We start from the raw sequence: 20,003 nt of genomic DNA, 5'->3' as shown, positions 1-20,003 counted from the left end.
GTATTTCTTTATCGTAAAGCATGGAGGAGGTGTTATGGTGTGGGGATGCTTTGCTAGTAACACTGTCTGTGATTCATTTAGAATTCAAGGCACACTTAACCAACACAGCAATACGCCATTCCATCTTGTTTGGGCTTAGTGGGACTGTCATTTGTTTTTCAACAAGACAATGACCCAACACACCTCCAGGCTGTGTAAGGGCTATTTGATCAAGGAGAGTGATGGAGCGCTGCATCAGATGACATGGCCTCCACAAACTCCCGACCTCAACCAAATTGAGAAGGTTTGGGATGAGTTGGATCGTAGAGTGAAGAAAAAGCAGCCAACAAGTGCTCAGCATATGTGGGAACTTCTTCAAGACCGTTGGAAAACCATTCCATTTGAAGCTGGATGAGAGAATGCCAAGAGTGTGCAAAGCTGTCATCAAGGCAAAGGGTGGCTATTTGAAGAATCTCAAATATAAAATATATTTGGATTTGTTTAACACATTTTTGGTTCTTACTTGATTCCGTGTGTAATTTCATAGTTTTGATGTCTTCACAATTATTCTAGAATGTAGAAAAAAAAACATTGAATGAGGTGTTCTAAAACCTTTCACCGGTAGGGTATGTAAAAAAGAGAGATGGATATAGTAGAATTGCAGGTAGCCCATGAAAACACAGGAGACTTGGGTATCTCATATTAAAATAATATTTTGAACAGATGTTATTGGGACATACAGTTTATGGCCTTTGTATAAGTGTCTCTCTAGTGTTCTATACCTGAGTGATGTCTCCAAAAGGGGCCAGACTCCTTTTCGACACTGGGGACACTGTAGCACCTTCATGAAGAATGTCCCGCTAGCTGGAGAACCCCAGGGAGGGTTGTTCCTCAGGATGCTGTGGAGAACCGTGCGGAACTCACTGAGAAAGAAAGGCTTGGCATCCCCCTGGATGGGGAAAGAGGAGCTATGAGTAGCCAGGGACTCAGGTTTAGATTTTTTGACAATGGACAACAAACAGTTTGTGTGGTCTTTACGTGGAGAGCGTGACGCATGAGGGGCTGGAGGAATGGGGCTGGGGGGAGCTGCCCCGGCAGCAGGTACAACTGGAGCTCCTCTAGGGCTTGGGTGAATAAACCACACTCAGTGAGGCTCTGCACGTTGCTGAAGTTGGCTACAGCAGTCTACAAAAAAATAGAGAGATGACAATGGCGTGAGCAGTTGGGGTGGAGAAAGAGAAGGACGTCAGAAGTTCATCAGGTCATCTCGGTAACTGTCATCTATTGCCCACTTGAATATGAACTTAGGAAATGTGAAAAAGAACTACATGGCCGTTTATAATAGCAATCGGAAGAAAATCCACTTGGGAAGGTGCCGGAGGGACAGTGAGAGACTACCTTTAATAGCTCTGCCAATCACACTTCACCAATCAACTGACAGCATTGGTTAAATCAGGTGACCCGGATATGATGCGTCTATGCACAAAATGTCCCCTTTCAGTGAGGAGCCTGACATAAAGGAAATTGAATGACCTGATCTCCTTTGACACGTCACACACTCATTTACAGTTGTATAATACGCGTGTATGGTAGACGCTTTGAGCAGATCTGCATACCTGAGCGTACGGTCCGGGGGCATAGTAGCTCAGGATATCTGGGAGTCTTTTCCGCTCCTGCATGAAACGAGCCATCCACAATGTCACACATGCAGTCATTAAAATGACGACTGAAAAAGTTGTACGACTGACATGAGTTTTTGCCCAGAAAAACAATGATTGGAAACCTTGCGTTTCATTGCTAAACATAGATGGATTTGAAAAGACCTGCCCCTCACCCCTATTTGAGAGATGTAGTCCCTGGCCTCGCTCTCCAACTCTGAAAAGTCTGTGGAGAGTGCGTCATTGGCCTCATGTGTCTCCTCTGGCTGGCCCGCTGTCCAGGTTAAACCCATATCAGAACACACGTCCTCCTGAAGACAAGACAGAGCACTTAGATTGAGCCTTATTATACAAGCCTTTCACTGGGTGTAATTGTTAATTACGCTAATCAACAGATATCTACATAGACATTTACCCCAAAAAGATGCAGGGCCATGTGTTCTATGGAGTAGCACGGTGCATTGTGGGCCTTCACATGCTCTGCAACGTGTTTTGTCAACACGTGTGTCACGTCAGCATGGGAGGGAGGAGGGTACGAGTACACAATGGCCTTCCCAGCTTTTAGGATTCTGAAAAAAATATATGTTCATGATAAGTGACAGGTGTGTCTGATATGCTGTAGCAAATACAGGACGCATCATTTACATGTCTAAGCATAAGGTTTGAGGTCAATTCATTTCAAGACGATTCTGTAGGCTTGGCCCTAATGTGTGTCACCTGGAGCTGCACGGAAAATGTGACGGGAACAAAAAGGTCAATGCCCAAGGACTAGTCAGCCCTTCCCCCTCTGAGGGGTCAACATGTATCTGTCTCTATGTTACAGTATCCAGAGGACTAGTGTGACGGAAGATATTGCATTAATTCAATGCTTGGTCCCTATCTGAAACTTGTTCACGGAGAATAACTGATGCTATCTATACGGATGGACGAGCTCTTACGTGTGTCTGTATTACAGACCTCTGAATTACACTATCATACAAAGGAGTTCGATTGTCTTCTCAGGAATTCGGTCTCATTTACATTGGTCTCATCCGTCGCACAAGGTCTTAGACGCTGCGACACCCTGTGGAGATCGGTGCCTGGGAGTGTTGAGGTTACTGTGAACTTGGTAACGTTTGATATGTCAATGGTGGTTTGTTTCGGGTTGAAAGGTTACACCTTCGGATGTTAGAAATGGAAATGCCTTTGTTCTCGCTCTTATCCTGTATCCAGTCCATGGAGGAAGGTTGCATGTTCTCATTTCCTAGGCCTCTGGCCTAGTGTGCATCTCTTTGTTCATGCTCTGTCCTGTAAGTTAACCTTAGGATCTACGGTGCCTTCAGGAAAGTATTCAGACCCCTTGACTTTTTCCACACATTGCTACGTTACAGCCTTATTCTAAAATGGATTTTAAAAAATACTTTTTTCCATCAATCTACACACAATACCCCATAATTACAAAAGAAAACAAGTATTGTGACAAAAAACACCTTGTTTACATAAGTATTCAGACCCTTTGCTACGAGACTCAAAATTGAGCTCAGGTGCATCTTGTTTCCAATGATCATCCTTGAGATGTTTCCACAACTTGGAGTACAACTGTGGTAAATTCAATTGATTGGACTTGATTTGGAAAGGCACACACCTGTCTATATACAGGTCCCACAGCTGACAGTGCATAAACCAAGCCATGAAGTCAAAGGAATTGTCTATAGAGCTCCGAGACAGGATTGTGTCGAGGTACAGATGGAAGAAGGTTGGAACCACCAAGGCTCTTCCTAGAGCTGGTTACCCAGCCAAACTGAGCAATCGGGGGAGAAGGGCCTTGATCAGGGAGGTGACCAAGAACCCAATGGCCACTATGTCAGAGCTCCAGAAGTTCAACCATCTCTGCAGCACACCACCAATCTGGCCTTTATGGTAGTGGCCAAATGGATGCCACACCTCAGTAAAAGGCACATGACAGCCCGCTTGGAGTTTTCCAAAGGGCACCTAAAGGACTCTGGTCTGATGAAAGCAAGATTGAACTCTTTGGCCTGAATGCCAAGCATCACGTCTGGAGGAAACCTGGCACCATCCCTACGGTGAAGCATGGTGATGGCACCATCATGCTGTGGGTATGTTTTTCAGTGTCAGGGACTGGGAGACTGTCAGGATCGAGGGAAGGATGAACAGAGCAACGTACAGAGATCCTTGATGCAGACACTCCCCATCCAACCTGACAGAGCTTGAGAGTATCTGCAGAGAAGAATTGGATAAACTTCCCAAATACAAGTGTGCCAAGCTTGTAGTGTCATACCCAAGAAGACCTCAAGGATTATTATATATATAATTACTGCCAAGGGTGCTTTAAAGTACTGAGTAAAGGGTCTGAGTATTTATGTGAAAGCGATACTTTAGTTATGTTTTTAATAAATGTGCAAAAATGTCTAAACTCTTTTGCTTTGTCATTATGAGGTAGTGTCTGTAGATTGAGGGGGGGGGGGCATTTAATACATGGGATACATTCATAAATTTTTGAATAAGGCTGTAACGTAACAAAATGTGGAAAAAGTCAAGGTGTCTGAATACTTTCCAAATGCACTGCATATGCTTGGAATGCCTTGTAATGCTTGTAACTTAAGCTTTATGCCTTGAATGTGAATCCATTCATTTTACAAATTCATTAAATACACATGTATTTAGAATTCTATTCTCAGACATTTCCTCATTGTCAATTACCGTTACTCAAGCGTAGGCTCTTACATATGGCTAAAACATGTTCATATCTATATATACACACACACACACACACACACACACACACACACACACACACACACACACACACACACACATTTCTGCCCACTACAATTCTAAAGACCACCTTCTGAGTATGTCTCTGCGAGTAGGCTCATTGACCATCAGGAGTACCCTCCAACCCTCGAAGGCCCCAGCCATGGCCCTGCTGGTCACCCTCTCCCTCCACACCTTCACTGGGTTAGAGGTCCCAGGGACTCCCCCCTTAGAGACAATGTCCAACTCATAGGGCCCCTCTGGCAGCCACAAACCATTCTTAACAGAGTCAAAAATATATTCTGGAGTCACGATCCATTTGCCTGACAGAGAGGGAAGAGAAATGACAAAAACCACAAAATAATTAAAATGCTACTTATGAAAGGTCCATGAGAGTATTAAGCTGTGGAATCCCTAGTCTGTACAAGCTGACTTTGTCAAAGCTTGCTACCTAATACTCTGTGTACAAAACATTAGGAACACCTTCCTAATATTGAGTGGCACCCCCTTTTGCCCTCAGAACAGCCTCAATTCGTAACGGCATGGACTATAAGGTGACGAAAGCATTCCACAGGGACGCTGGCCCATGTTGACTCCAATGACCCCTACAGTTGTGTCAAGTTGGCTGGATGTTCTTTGGGTGGTGGACCATTCTTGATACACACGGGAAACTGAAGAGCGTGAAAAACCCAGCAGCGCTGCACCTGGCACCTACCACCATACCCCGTTCAAAAGCACCTAAATATTTTGTATTGCCCATTCAATAAGGGATCAGAGCTTTCACCAGGCCAGTCTGTCATGGAAAGTGCAAATGTTCCTAATGTTTTGTACACTCAGTTTACGGAACACCTAGTAAGTGTAGCGCTTACGTTCATCATCACTTACCTCCTGCACAGGCTGCCATGAACTTCTCACTCGGCAGCTCACGGGTGACAATCAGATGGGTAGTTCCGTCTTTATAAACCTGGAAGATCAACACATCTGCTTTGACTCCACCAAGGCAAACCATCTAAATAAAGCGTTATGTTTCGGTGGCATTGAAAATATCCTACGCGGTCGGCCAACTCATTTGATATAGGCCTAGTACATAGGAAATAAAACAACGGATACCAAAGAGGTCAGCAACTAAAGTTCTAAACTGACCAGTGACCGTTCTTGCCGTGACCTTCCCGCAGAGTCGTAGCGGGGATAAAGGGATACGAACTTTGCAGCACATTGTGTGCCCCTGAGACTGGAGGCAAATGTACAGTAACTATAATAAGAGCCAATTGAGGGCAAGGATAAAATGACAGAGTCAAAAATACATCCCAACATCAGAAACCAATTAAGGTCATTTTTCAGGACTAATCACCCACTGTTCATCTTTTCCTCGATGAACTGTCTTGACAGTGACAGGTGCCATCCAGCTCTCATAATGGCTGTCTCACAGCCTGGCCTTTGGTGCTATTTTCCGCTTATAAAAAAGGGGAGAGTGAGGGTTGAGCGGGAAAGCCCGTAGCTATGAAGTCAACACTTACAGAGCCACCAATGTATTTCCCACCCAGTTGAACGATTCCATGGACCAACTTTCCCTTCTTCTGGAGATTCTTGATCCCAGACACTTGGAACACATGCTTGGTGTCCACCACCATCCTGATGAAAGACAACACATGAAGACGAGTCTACTATACATCATGTCATGCCTTGCTTGAGTAGAAATAACAGTAGAGCAAGCTAGAAAGACTGTCCTTTACTTTTACAACAGACGTTTTCAGTGGTTATCTGAACTGCAGATAACTAGCCAGTTAACGTTAGCTAGCTAGCGGAGAACGTCAATGGAATTTCAGCATGATGTAGAAACCAATAGAACGCCCGAGGGGAAGTTCATATTGCGCTTTCATTACATCCCTGGATATGTTAGTAAGACTGGCTAGTTATCTAGTAGGTACTAGTTCGGTTATTGTTGAACTAAAAACAATATACCGTTAACGTTAAAGTACCTTGGCATGTGCATGTGACGTCCACACTAACGCTATCTAGCTAGCGCCAAAATTCAGACGCCATGACCAGACTTGACAGTCGGTACCATTTCACGAGCCGTCAATATTTTATTTCTCTAGACTGACATTTGATTCGTTCAACAACATGTTGCTGTATTTATCGAAACTACAATTAAATCGTGCATACTGGTTAATAAACTAGCTACATATTGGACTATCACTGAACAAAATATAGGTGTTTTGCCACCCTTGTGCTAAGAAGAAAATACTCTATCTTGACAGTAAAACTGCGCTAGTGGGAGGGGGGTCCACGAAACATTTATATTTTTAAACACACATTATTTTAACATTGCATGATTTCATTAAGGAGAAACAAATTCCTAAATTATAATTTTCATAACAAATTCAATTGTGCATGGGTATCACGTCTCAAAACCGTTGAATATAAAAAAAGATTAACTAAAATCCCTCCCTATTATGCCTGAAACTTGGATCATTCCGACCTGCGGAAGTTTTCCCTTGGTTGCTTCCGGGTGGTTGTCACAGACGCTATCTGGATAATTCAGATTAGTTACAAATGGAGCAGATTGTAACAGATTTCCATTGACTGCAAACAAAACGATCTGATCGAGAGGTGTGTAGCCTATCGTCTATTTATATGTATATTTCAAACGTTTTCATAGCCTTGTAGGCGTTCAACAACGTTAATAGGTTGTGTATCCTCAGCATGCAGGATTCTTAATCGTTTTAAACTATTTTGGCCAATGTAGAGTAACGTTAGTCTGTAATGTATCCAATTCTCTTTCTGGTATGGCTACATGGGGACCAATCAATGGGACCAAGGGACAACATGACAGGTTGAGACGAGCGAAATATATGCCTCTGACTGTACCCATGGTCAGTTTATTAAATGGAGATTTAGGAGAAGAAAAAAGGTTTAATTGGGATTTATATGCCTATTTTCACTATATTGCCTCCTTCATTTGAAATAGGCTCATAGCTGTAGGCTACTAGATAGGGGATTTTGAAGAAGTAGCCTAATGGGATTATGATATTGATGGCTGTCTCTTGGAAACAAAGAAATGGATTAAAAGCCATCAGTACTTTATAGCTTCTAATTGGTGTTTTGTTGTATCTAAACCTCACACTTATAACAGGCAAAAGTGTATGCAGGCCGTTCTAGGCTCTGACTTCACATGTGAGCTAATAGAGAGAGGCTAAACTGTTAAGGGTGCAATCCGGCATTAGTGCATCCATTTTTAGACTTTTAAATTGATTATAGCCATTAGTTATTGAAGAATATAACATGAAAGCCTCCTGAGCTTAGTTCAACTGTATTACCCCATCAGAACCCCAAATATAAGTTTGTTAAACTCAATTATTGGTTCACAATATTGTAAAAAATAAACACTGTAGGCCATAGCTTATCAAATCAAATCAAATGTTATTTGTCACATGTGCCGAATACAACAGGTGAAGACCTTACCGTGAAATGCTTACTTACAAGCCCTTAAACAACAATGCAGTTTTAAGAAAATAGAGTTAAGAAAATATTTATTAAATAAACTAAAATATATTTTAAAAATGAAGTAACACAATAAAATAGCCTCATTATTGTTATCTACAGGGGTACCGGTACCGAGTCAATGTGCGGGGGTAGTTTAGTCAAGGTAATTTGTACATGTAGGGGTAAAGTGACAATGCATAGATTATAAACAGCGAGTAGCAGCAGTGTAAAAAATAAAGGACAGGGGGTTCAATGCAAATAGTCCGGTAGCCATTTTGATTAATTGTTCAGCAGTCTTATGGTTCGGGGTTAGAAGCTGTTAAGGAGCCTTTTGAACCTAGACTTGGTGCTCCGGTACCGCTTGCCGTGCAGTAGCAGAGAGAACAGTCTATGACTTGGGTGACTGGAGTCTTTGACCATATTTTGAGCCTTTCTCTGACACCGCCTAGTTTCTAGGTCCTGGATGGCAGGAAGCTTGCCCCCAGTGATATGTACGCACTACCCTGTGTAGCGCCTTATGCCGAACAGTTGCCATACCAGGCGATGATGCAACCAGTGCTCTCATGCTCTCGATGGTGCAGCTGTCAAACTGTTTGAGGACCTGGGGACCCAATGCAAAATCTTTTCATTGTCCTGAGGGGGAAAATGCGTTGCGCCTTGAATTTGAGAGTTTTTACATTTCTCCAGCCCCATCTCTCAGCTGTTCGCCAAAAAGAAAAGTGGCAGGGTGATGCTTTGTTGTTTGATTCCCAGATTTCCCCTTTAATAAGAAGGCCTTTTATATTAATGGGCTAATGCTGTGTTTGTAACCAAGTGGAAAGATGGCCAGATTTTTTTGTGACCTAATTAATTGCCAAATTTGTCATTGTCTATCTTATGCACAGTACCCGTCAAAAGTTTGGACACACCTACTTCCAGCTTTTATTTTTTTAAAACTATTTTCTACATTCTAGAGAAATAGTGATGACATAAAAAGTATGAAATAACATGTTATAATCAAAACAGTGTTAAACAAATCAAAATATATTTTATATTTGAGATTCTTCAAAGTAGCCATCCTTTGCCTTGATGACATTTTTGCACACTCTTGGCAGTCTCTCAACCACTTTAATGAGGTAGTCCCCTGCAATTTCAATTAACAGGTGTGTTTTGTTAAAAGTTAATTTGGGGAATTTCTTTCCTTAATGCATTTGAGCCAATCAGTTGTGTTGTGACAATGTAGGTGTGGTATACAGAATATTTGGTAAAAGACCAAGTCATAAGGTGAATGCACCAATTTGTAAGTCGCTCTGGATAAGAGCGTCTGCTAAATGACTTAAATGTAAATGTAAAAGTCCATTTCATGCCGAGAACAGCTCAAATAAGCAAAGGGAAATGACAGTCCATCATTGGTTTAAGACATGAAGGTCAGTCAATCAGGATTGTTTCAAGAACTTTGAAAGTCTCTTCAAGTGCAGTCACAGAAACCATCAAGCGCTATGATGAAACTGACTCTTATGAGGACCGCCACAGAAAAGGAAGACCCAGAGTAACCTCTGCTGCAGAGGATTAGTTCATTAATGTTAACTGTACCTCAGATTGCAGCCCAAATAAATGCTTCACAGAGTTCAGGCAACAGACACATCTCAACATCAACTGTTCATGGGAAACGGCGTGAATCAGGCCTTCATGGTCGAATTGCTGCAAAGAAACCACTACTAAAGGACCCCAATAATGAGAAGAGACTTGCTTGAACCAAGAAACATGAGCAATGGACAGTGGAAATCTATCCTTTGGTCTGATGAGTCCAAATTTGAGATTTTTGCTTCCAACCACTGTGTCTTTGTGAAACTCAGAGGTGAATGGATGATCTCGGCACGTGTGATTCCCACCGTGAAGCATGGAGGAGGAGGTGTGATGGTGTGGGGAGGCTTTGCTGTCTTTGATTTATTTAGAATTCAAGGCACACTTAACCAGCATGGCTACCACAGCATTCTGCAGCAATACGCTATCTCGTCTGGTTTGCTCTTAGTGGGACTATCATTTGTTTTTCTACAGGACAATGACCCAAAACACACCTCCAGGCTGTGTAAGGGCTATTTGATCAAGGAGAGTGATGAAGTGCTGCATCAGATGACCTGGCTTCCACAATCACCCGATCTCAACTCAATATGGTTTGTGATGAGTTGGACCGCAGAGTGAAAGAAAAGCAGCCAACAAGTGCTCAACATATATGTGAACTCCTTCAAGACTGTTGGAAAAGCAATCCTCATGATGCTGGTTGAGAGAATGCCAAGAGTGTGCAAAGCTGTCATCAGGGCAAATAAAGGGTGGCTACTTTGAATGATTCCATATGTGTTATTTCATAGTTTTAATGTCTTCACTATTATTCTACAAATAAAAACCATTGAATGAGTAGGTGTGTCTAATTTGGACTGGTACTGTATATTTTTCAAATAATGACTCTCTGGGATAAAGTAACATGTCTCACAACCAAGAGGTAGGGCGGGAAGGCACTTCACAACAGTGTTGCCCCCAGTGTTTCAGGTGAAGCCAGGTGTTTTATTTACAGCAAGGTGATAGCGGTAGGCAGTTCAGAACACCTTCCTAATACTGAGTGTTCATTTTGTTCTTCATGGCATGGTGAATATCTAGCTTGTTCTTCACCTGTGGAAAGAAAGGTGAAAGATGAAAAGAGACCCAGTACACTGTATTGTGTGATATCATGTGAATTATTTGAGAACTTTTATATGACTGGCCTGGGTGACACATCGTATTCTGTTTCAGGAAGATTTTTTACAGCAATGTGCATAAATGCACGATGGTGCCAATGGAGCAGAAGGGAACTTGGAAACTAAAGTCTCTGAGATTGGTCTCAAGCCTGTTGAGACTTTTTTCTTATGAATTTTGAAGGGGTCACAGCACCAATGTCTGTTTTAATTTATGATATGTATTTTCCATGATCGTCTTATCTTTCAAACTTTTTTCTAGTGAACCCAGAGGTTCTTATTCTATAGTATTATGATGGTCCACAAACATATATTAGAGGTGCATGCCGCCACCCACTGTGCGGGGTAGTATAGAATGTATATTGTTCTCAAATAATTAACAAAAGGCAAAAACAATGTAATCCTTTAGTCAGATTCAAATGTCAATGAAGTTGGCAGTGAAGTCCTGGAGAGCCAAGAACCTTTCAGCCACAGATACAATTATGGCCAGTTTCTTGGACTTCTTGTTCGTTTGGGAAGTACAATTAATCACATGTGCAATAAACGCCACAAATTCTACCTTCTCCACTGTCAGCATATCAGTTCCCCTCAACTGTTTAATGACACTGAATCTCCACAGGCTGCGGGGGCATCCACCGCCATATCTTCAGCTCCAGTCTCCTTCGACTACAGTATTTCGGCTGGCTCTGTGTGGAGACCTCCTGTACAGCCCTGACCCTTGCCACTTCAAACTCATTCACCCTAACTGGGCACTCCAGGGAATTGTGAATGTGATTTTTTCAGCACAATTGCAATGCAGTCAATCTTCAGATTCTTCATCAACATTACTTCCTGGACACACAATTCCAGCAGAACAACAGCTTGGACACGAAAACTCTCACCTCATATCTCACATATCCCAGCTTCACGTGTGAAAGGAGATACTCTTTGCAATTAAAACAGACAGGATTTCCTCTTGTCTTCCGTCCACGACGCGGTTCAGACAGCGTGCTCCAACAAAGTCCTGGTATAGTCCTTGTAAACCACGAGGCCTCAACATCCATCGTGACGCCAGAGATGATTCCTTTTAACGGTGCTCTGCTTCAAAAGTCTACATCTTCCCCATATAGTGTCTTCTGAAAGTGTTCATACCCCTTGACTTATTCCACATTTTGTTGTGTTGAAGCTTTAATTGATAATGGATTAACTTGAGGTTTTCTCTCACCCATCTGCACACAATACCCATAATGGTAAAGTGAAAACATGTTTTTAGAAATGTTTGCAAATTTATTGAAAATGAAATACAGAAATATATCATTTACACAAGTATTGACACCCCTGGGTCAATACTTAGTTGAAGTACATTTGGCAGTGATTACAGCTGTGAGTATTTCTGGGTAAGTCTCTAATAGCTTTCCACACCTGGATTGTGTAATATTTGCCCATTATTCTTTTAAAATTGCTCAAGCTCTGTCAAATTGGTTGTTGATCATTGCTAGACAACCATTTCCAGGTTTAGCCATAGATTTTCAAGTAGTCAACACTGTAACTTGGCCACATTCGGTGTCTTCTTGCTAAGCAACTCCAATGTAGATTTGGCATTGTGTTTTAGGTTATTGTCCTGCTGAAAGGTGAATTCATCTCCCAGTGTGAGGTGGAAAACAGAATGAACTAGGTTTTCCTCTAGGTATTTTTCTGTGCTGAGGTCCATTCTACAATGTTGTTGATCCCATCCTCAGTTTTCTCCTATCACAGCCATTAAATGATGTAACTGTTTTAAAGTCATCATTGGCCTTAATGGTGAAATCCCTTAGTGGTTTCCTTCCTCTCTGGCAACTGAGTTAGGAAGGAAGCCTGTATCTTTGTAATGACTGGGTGTATTCATACACCATCCAAAGTGTAATTAATAACTACAACATGTCTGCTTTTTGTATGTTTACCCAGCTACCAAGATGTGCCTTTTTTTGCAAGGCATTGGAAAACCTCCCTGGGCTTTGTGCTGGATTGAGGGACCTTACAGATAATTGTATATTTGGGGTATAGAGATTAAGTAGTCATTCAAAAATAATGTTAAAAACTATTATTGCACGCAGAGTGAGTACATACAACTTATTATGTGACTTAAGCACATTTTTACCCTTGAATGTATTTAGGATTGCCATAGCCTGGGTTGAATACTCATTGACATTTCACCACATTTCAAGACATTTCACCTTTTCATTTTTTTTGTAAAAAAAAAACATAATTCCACTTTCACGTTGTGGGGTAATGTGTGCAGGCCAGCGACAGAAGACTCATTATTAAACCATTTGAAATTCAGGCTATAACACAACAAAATGTGGAAAAGGGGTGTGAATACTTTTTAAATGCACTGTAGGTTGATGTAGAGCCATAATGCCTTCTCGTTCTACTCTTTCGACACACAATAAGTCAAAACAACTTTGGGTAACTCTGACCAGCTCCACTTTTCCTAATGCATCCTTTACCATCCTCAATACTTGAAACGGATCCCCCCAACAAGTGTAATTGTTAGTGAATTGTACTCCAACCCAAAAATGATACTCATTTACAACTTTAGCCCTTTTATTCCCCATTTTCCTTTATCACTGTCTTCCACTCTTGACCCCAGAGGTTATTCTCAGGTGTTACTTTTTATACTAATCAGGGCGACTGGTGAAGTAAATCAATCACAGTAAGGTACTTAGTTGTTACCCAGAAATTATTTGATATTGAGATAAAATTGTCTGAGGTGGAACCTTTAATATTTTAAATGTTGACTAAATGAATGTTACTTTTTTGGGGGGGTGTATACTTCATATTTTAGCTCACACTATAAGGACTATAATGAGACCAAGATGTTGTCTGTATTATGTATGATTCACGGATCATAGGGTCTTACAGGAGGAAAAGGGCCTAATATGGCCACTTTCATCATGATTTTAACACGTTGTTTATGATAAAAATGTAAAGCATGTCAAACATCCTCCTTCCCTTGAAGTTTCTATGTGAGAATTTCCAGAACAATCTGACATACCCAAAATATTTCCAGGCCATCCTGGTGTGATCCATCCTGGTGTCATCCAGTAGCAGTCTACCCCCTTCCTCTAAAACAGACTGGCATGAATCAAATCAAATTGTATTTGTCACATGTGCCAAATACAACAGGTGTAGACCGTGAAGGTGTAGACTGTGAAATGCTTACTTTCAAGTCCATAACCAACAATGTAGTTCAAGAAATAGAGTTAAGAAAATAAACTAATGTAAAAGTAACACAAGAAAATGACGTAACAATAACGAGGCTACATATGCAGGGGGTATCGGTAGCAAGTCAATGTGGGGGGAGGGGATCAATGTACAGTGCCTTGCGAAAGTTTTCGGCCCCCTTGAACTGCGACCTTTTGCACGCCCAATTTTTCAGTTTTTGATTTGTTAAAAAAGTTTGAAATATCCAATAAATGTCGTTCCACTTCATGATTGTGTCCCACTTGTTGTTGATTCTTCACAAAAAAATACAGTTTTATATCTTTATGTTTGAAGCCTGAAATGTGGCAAAAGGTCACAAAGTTCAAGGGGGCCGAATTCTTTCGCAAGGCACTGCAGTTAGTTCGGATGGCCATTTGGGGGTGGTATGCAAATTGGGGTGGGTCTAGTGTTTCTGGCATGATGGTGCTGATGTGAGCCATGACCAGCCTTTCAAAGCACTTCATGGCTACCAACGTGAGTGCTATGGGGCGGTAATCATTTAGGCCAGGTTACTTTTGCTTTCTTAGGCACAATGACTATGGCGGTCAGTTTGAAACATGCAGGCATTACAGAATCAGTCAGGGAGAGGTTGAACATTTCAGGGAAGACTCTTTCCAGTTGATCCGGGCATGCTTTGAGTACCTTTCCTGCGAATCCGTCTGGCCCTACGGCTTTGTGAATTTTGTCCTGTTTAACTAAAGGTCTTGCTCACATCGGCTACGGAGAGAATGATCACACGGTCGTCCAGAACAGCTGACGTTCTCATGCATGCTTCAGTGTTGCTTGCCTCAAAGCAAACATAAAAGGCATTTAGCTCGTCTGGTATGTTCGCGTCACTGGGCATCTGGCGACTGGGTTTCCCTTTGTAGTCCATAGTAGTTTTCATGCCCTGCCACATCCAATGAGCATCAGAGCCGGTGTAGTAGGATTCAATCAATCTGGTTGGGGTATGATGATTCACTTATTGATGATGCCGGTGACAGAGGTGGTATATTCCTCAATGCATTTGGATGAATCCTGGAACATGTTCCAGTCTGTGCTAGCAAAAGAGTCCTGTAGCGTAGCATTTGCATCTGACCACTTCCGTATTGAGCGAATCACTGGTACTTCCTGCTTTAGGTTTTGCTTGTAAGAAGGAATCAGGCGGATAGAATTATGGTCAGATTTGCCAAATGGAGGGTGAGGGAGAGCTTTGTATGCATCTCTGTGTGTCGAGTAAAGATCGTCTAGAGTTTTTCCCCCTCTGTTTGCACATGTGACATGCTGGTAGAAATGAGGAAAAACAGATTTAAGTTAACCTGCATTAAAGTCCTCGGGCCCTAGGAGCGCCACTTCTGGATGATCATTTTCTTTGATCATACCAACTCACATCTCTCTAAAATACTTCAGAGTATGACACTCTTAATCAGTGGAATGGCATTCACAAGCTACATTTTCAGCACAGAGCCAAATAACCCATCAAATCCATCAACTCAAAAAAATACAGAAGTCTTATATTTATATTCTCAATTAACAAACAAGGAGAACTATACCCCTGTGCCAAACTTGGCCCCTCGACTCTAGGCACTCGGGCTCCCGAGTGGCGCAGCGGTCTAATGCACTGCACCTCAGTGCTAGAGGTGTCACTACAGACTCTTGTTCTATCTCTATCACAGCCTAACCCCTAACCGGGTTAGGGTTTGGCTGGGGGAGGCCGTCATTGTAAATAAGAATTTGTTCTTAACTGACTTTCCTAGTTAAATAAAGGTTAAATAATAAAACAATTTAAAAAATGAGTGCAAACAATCCAGGATGCCCCTACCCCAACACTAACCATAACCTGTCCATAGCGTGAATTAAGCTGCATCTCCAAAGACTGATTTTAATTCCATTTAGCCTACTTTGATGCTATGTAATAGCAGCCTACAAATAGGCCTACTTAGATATTTCCACAGCATATAGGTAACGTTTAAGCATAAATTCAGTAGTAGGTCGACAATCGAATGAATGCAAGGGATAAATAATGGGGAACATGAATCAACTCAATTTCGAACTGTTATTTTGAGGCCTTGTGAAGCACAGTTACAGTGTTTTCATAGCTGCTTCTGAGAACACATTAGATCGTTTTCTGAAATGTTTTGATGTCAAAATATGTACGTGTTTAATTTATTGTTTCTTTAAAAGAGGATGTTAGGTGCCCTCTTTTAAACAGTGTTGACTTTAACTTGACATGCTTTAAGTGGCTTTAAAATGCCAGCCTGGGGACGAGCTGCTAAATATTTCAGAACACTCTCTAACTGGGATTGTGTGAGAGGAGACTGCTACTGTAGATTCTCTCTGAGTGCTCTGAGTATACGTCTGCCCCAGTCAACCCAGTGGCAGCAGTCAAAAATACACTGGGGCTCCTCAACATCTGCTTTCAAAATAGATAATGACAACACAAAAGATATCTACTGCTTCTGCTGCTAATGAGGCCCTGTGTGGTGACAATGTGAACCTGACACTCTCCCTTAACTCTCACGTGTACCACACACACGCGCGCACACACATGGGCGTTGATGCACATCCTGTGTGACACACTATCATCACCAGCCTCCGCCACACACGCGCTCTCTCCCATATAATTACACCGTCGAGTTCCTAATCCGCAGATTGAAAACCTACACGTCTCCAGAAGTCTCTCTATATACTCCCTCCCAGACAGAGTGCGCGGATGATGATGTGGGGAAGGAGAGGGGGTGAGGGGAGGATGAGGGAGGGAGGGAATAATCAAGTACAAGCTTAACTGCAGAGACTGTCAAGTGAAGAAAATAATATTTGTCCAGCTGGACAGGCCTCCCTTTGTGCGGGCTAAATGAATGTTGAGCTTTCTGTCTGGCGTGTCAGGGTGGTAGGCCTACGTAAGGCAGGCTGTTTGGACTTTGACAGGGATTATTAAAATCACAGCAGATGAAGGGGAGAGGAGTGTGAGAAAGCCAAATTGACACTGACACTCTCCATTACATTCCATTTGACTCATGATGACGGTGTTGATATGGGCCGAGCCCCGCCAGCGCATGATTGGCTGTTCAAGGATGTGTTAAGCACCAAGGGGGCGTCAATACTGAGGTGAACCGAGATGGATTGTTTATTTAAAGCCTGCAGTGAAGAATCCCCTTTCTTGTTAGTTATTTATTTACCTAGTTTTTTAAAAACGTTAACTGGTTGTAGTGTCACTGTCCGATAATACTTAGAAGCTATGCATTTTGATCAGGGGTCCTCCTACTGTAAGTGGAACAGAGGAAAGGGATGAGGTGGAACATATTTAAGTTGGCTCTTGTTTCAGGTGTAGTTGATTTACATCTCCTGATAACAATCTTGTTTGAGGAGAAATCAAATTACCATGTCTCGTGTGTGTGTGTGTGTGTGTGTGTGTGTGTGTGTGTGTGTGTGTGTGTGTGTGTGTGTGTGTGTGTGTGTGTGTGTGTGTGTGTGTGTGTGTGTGTGTGTGTGTGTAATAATAATAATATAATGTGTGCCATTTAGTGTGCTTTTATGTGACTTACAGTCATGTGTGTGATAACAACATTAGACCATTGTGACCATTAGACCATAACAGCATTAGACCATTGATCATAACAACATTAGATCATAACAACATTAGACCATTAGATCATAACAACATTAGACCATAACAACATTAGACCATTAGTGACAATTGATCATAACAACATTAGTGTTTGGGGGGTCCATCCATGGTCTATTTGATCAAATATCTTTGAATGTGATGGCTTCATTTTGTTACATTCATTATTTACTGTATGCATAATGCATTCAATAAGAGCTAAACAAGAGACCTATTGATTTTTTTTCTCCAAGAAAAACATCCATTAAACCAAAGCCTTTTTAGTCTGTGATACTGACAATGTCTTGTTTGTTGTTTTTGTGAGAAAATACAATTTCCATTTTTCTCCATTCGTTCTCACTCTCCTTCTTCTCTCGCTGTGCCCCAGGCAGCATGGAAAAGCCTTTTTAGTCTGTGATACTGACAATGTCTTGTTTGTTGTTTTTGTGAGAAAATACCTTCCATGGAATGGCAGGGGGACCTTCCACAGAATCATGCCTTTGTAGAGCTCCTGCTTCCTGGGCTTCCCAGCGAGCTGGATATCCAACAGCTGCTCCGAGACACAGAGGACAAACTCAAACTCAATGCCTGCAGGTCAGTGTCTCTCAGGACCACCATAACTAGGACCCAGAGTTTATCCACGGCCGGTATATATACCAAGTATTCCAGAGTAGGAGTGCTGATCTAGGATCAGGTCCCCCCTTCTTATTCATTATGATTCAAAAGGCTTATAAAACTTATACTAGATCATCACTCCTACTCTGAGATGCTTTTGAATACGGACTCTTGTCAGGTTATGTGTCCAGGTACGACTCCTGGCACAAGGGATTCTATGGGAATATGAGCACAGTCAGTGAAGGCTCTATGCTGTAGCGGATGTGGGCAAAGTTGGGCACCATGCCACCTGGTGGGATGCTTGGTAGAATGGGATGCTTGGTAGAGAAAGGAGCATGTCATCCCGATAATTTTTTTGGGTTGATGGGTTGCCCCGAGGATACGTCTATTCCACACTGACGTTTTCTTAATGTCAAAAGTTTTTCTGACAGGAGGTGAAACTCGAGAGTTTGGACAGAGGCACTACACACATAGGCAGACAGACAGAGACACACTCATACACACTCGTACACACACACACACACACACACACACACACACACACACACACACACACACACACACACACACACACACACACACACACACACACACACACACACACACACACACACACACACACACACACACACACACACACACACACACACACACACACGTACAAACACATACACCCAGGTACACACACACAGTTTTAAGCTGAGATGTCCCAGTTCTTGTCTGTCACGTTGGCATGAAGGATCGGGAGACAGACGCAGGAATGCGTAATCGTTTTTTAAAATTCTACCCAAATTACGGCGTGCCGTGCACGGGAGCGAAGGGCAAACAAACACGTTACAAAACACAGGGTTGAAACCCAAACTAAATAGCGAGAAGTACCTCGAAGAAATAATACACACACACAATGATTAACACACGGGACGAGACCTGTAATCATCTGCGCAATCCACAATGGCACGAAGCCAAAACATTAAAGCCCAGGTACTCACACGCACCAACTGACAATGTAAAAATAATCGACATCCCAATGGAAACCAAAGGGAACACTTATTCAAGTACTAATCTGTGGGAAAAGTGGACAGGTGTGCATACGCACTACACTAGCAGCACAACAACACCAGCCCCGAGGACGATCACAGGAACGCGGTGCGGGTTGATCAGGAACCGTTGCTGGTGTCGAAGCTGCGTTGCACCAGCTGTCAGAGCAGCTCACAGATCACTGCACCTGTACATAGCCCATCTGTAAACAGCCCATCTATCTACCTACCTCATCCCCATACAGTATTTATTTATTTATTTATATTGCACTCACTGTATATAGACTTTTTGTTTTCTTTTGTTCTACTGTATTATTGACTATGTTTTGTTTATTCCATGTGTAACTCTGTGTTGTTGTATGTGTCGAATTGCTATGCTTTATCTTGGCCAAGTCACAGTTGTAACTGAGAACTTGTTCTCAACTAGCCTACCTGGTTAAATAAAGGTACAATTTTAAAAAACGTCAGGCATTTGGAAATTGCTCCCAAGAATGAACCAGAATTGTGGAGGTCTCCAATTTTTTTCTGGGGTCTTAGCTGATTTATTTTTATTTTTGCCATGATGTCAAGCAAGGAGGCACTGAGTTTGAACGTAGGCCTTGAAATACACCCGCAGGTACACCTCCAATTGACTCAAATTATGTCAATTAGCATATCAGAAGCTTCTAAAGCCGTGACATAATTTTCGGGAATTTTCCAAGCTGTTTAAAGGCACAGTCAACTTAGTGTATGTAAACTTCTAACCCTCTGGAATTGTGATACAGTGAATTATAAATTAAATAATCTGTCTTAACAATTGTTGGAAAAATTACTTCTGTCATGCACAAAGTAGATGTCCTAACCGACTTGCCAAAACTATAGTTTGCTAACAAGAAATTTGTGGAGTGGTTGAAAAATAAGTTTTAATGACTCCTACCTAAGTGTACGTAAACTTCCAACTTCAACTGTATATATTTGGGGG

General features: G+C 42.0%; 2 protein-coding genes across 2 annotated transcripts in view; one reads left to right on the top strand and one right to left on the bottom strand.

The window, feature by feature from the left end:
- Positions 1-6,646, bottom strand: part of slf1 (SMC5-SMC6 complex localization factor 1) — a 40,413-nt gene extending 33,767 nt beyond the window's left edge. Inside the window, exons 1-9 of the mRNA XM_046350024.1 lie at positions 6,371-6,646; positions 5,909-6,023; positions 5,277-5,355; positions 4,483-4,714; positions 2,053-2,206; positions 1,814-1,948; positions 1,596-1,652; positions 1,018-1,164; positions 762-928 (exon numbers count right to left, since the gene is read on the bottom strand). Coding sequence (XP_046205980.1) covers positions 762-928; positions 1,018-1,164; positions 1,596-1,652; positions 1,814-1,948; positions 2,053-2,206; positions 4,483-4,714; positions 5,277-5,355; positions 5,909-6,023; positions 6,371-6,384 — 1,100 coding nt within the window. The 5' untranslated portion in view covers positions 6,385-6,646. The remainder of the gene's footprint in view (positions 1-761; positions 929-1,017; positions 1,165-1,595; positions 1,653-1,813; positions 1,949-2,052; positions 2,207-4,482; positions 4,715-5,276; positions 5,356-5,908; positions 6,024-6,370) is intronic.
- Positions 6,647-6,901: 255 nt separating this feature from the next.
- Positions 6,902-20,003, top strand: part of LOC124034885 (uncharacterized protein KIAA0825-like) — a 149,645-nt gene continuing 136,543 nt past the window's right edge. Inside the window, exons 1-3 of the mRNA XM_046348289.1 lie at positions 6,902-7,004; positions 10,446-10,449; positions 17,853-17,984. Of these exons, the coding sequence (XP_046204245.1) occupies positions 17,854-17,984 (131 nt within the window). The 5' untranslated portion in view covers positions 6,902-7,004; positions 10,446-10,449; position 17,853. The remainder of the gene's footprint in view (positions 7,005-10,445; positions 10,450-17,852; positions 17,985-20,003) is intronic.

The sequence above is a fragment of the Oncorhynchus gorbuscha genome, linkage group LG05 (assembly GCF_021184085.1).
Source record: "Oncorhynchus gorbuscha isolate QuinsamMale2020 ecotype Even-year linkage group LG05, OgorEven_v1.0, whole genome shotgun sequence".
NCBI classification, from domain to species: domain Eukaryota; kingdom Metazoa; phylum Chordata; class Actinopteri; order Salmoniformes; family Salmonidae; genus Oncorhynchus; species Oncorhynchus gorbuscha.
The sequence above is the reverse complement of the archived record's forward strand: the minus strand, read 5'-3'. Positions and strand labels throughout refer to the sequence as shown.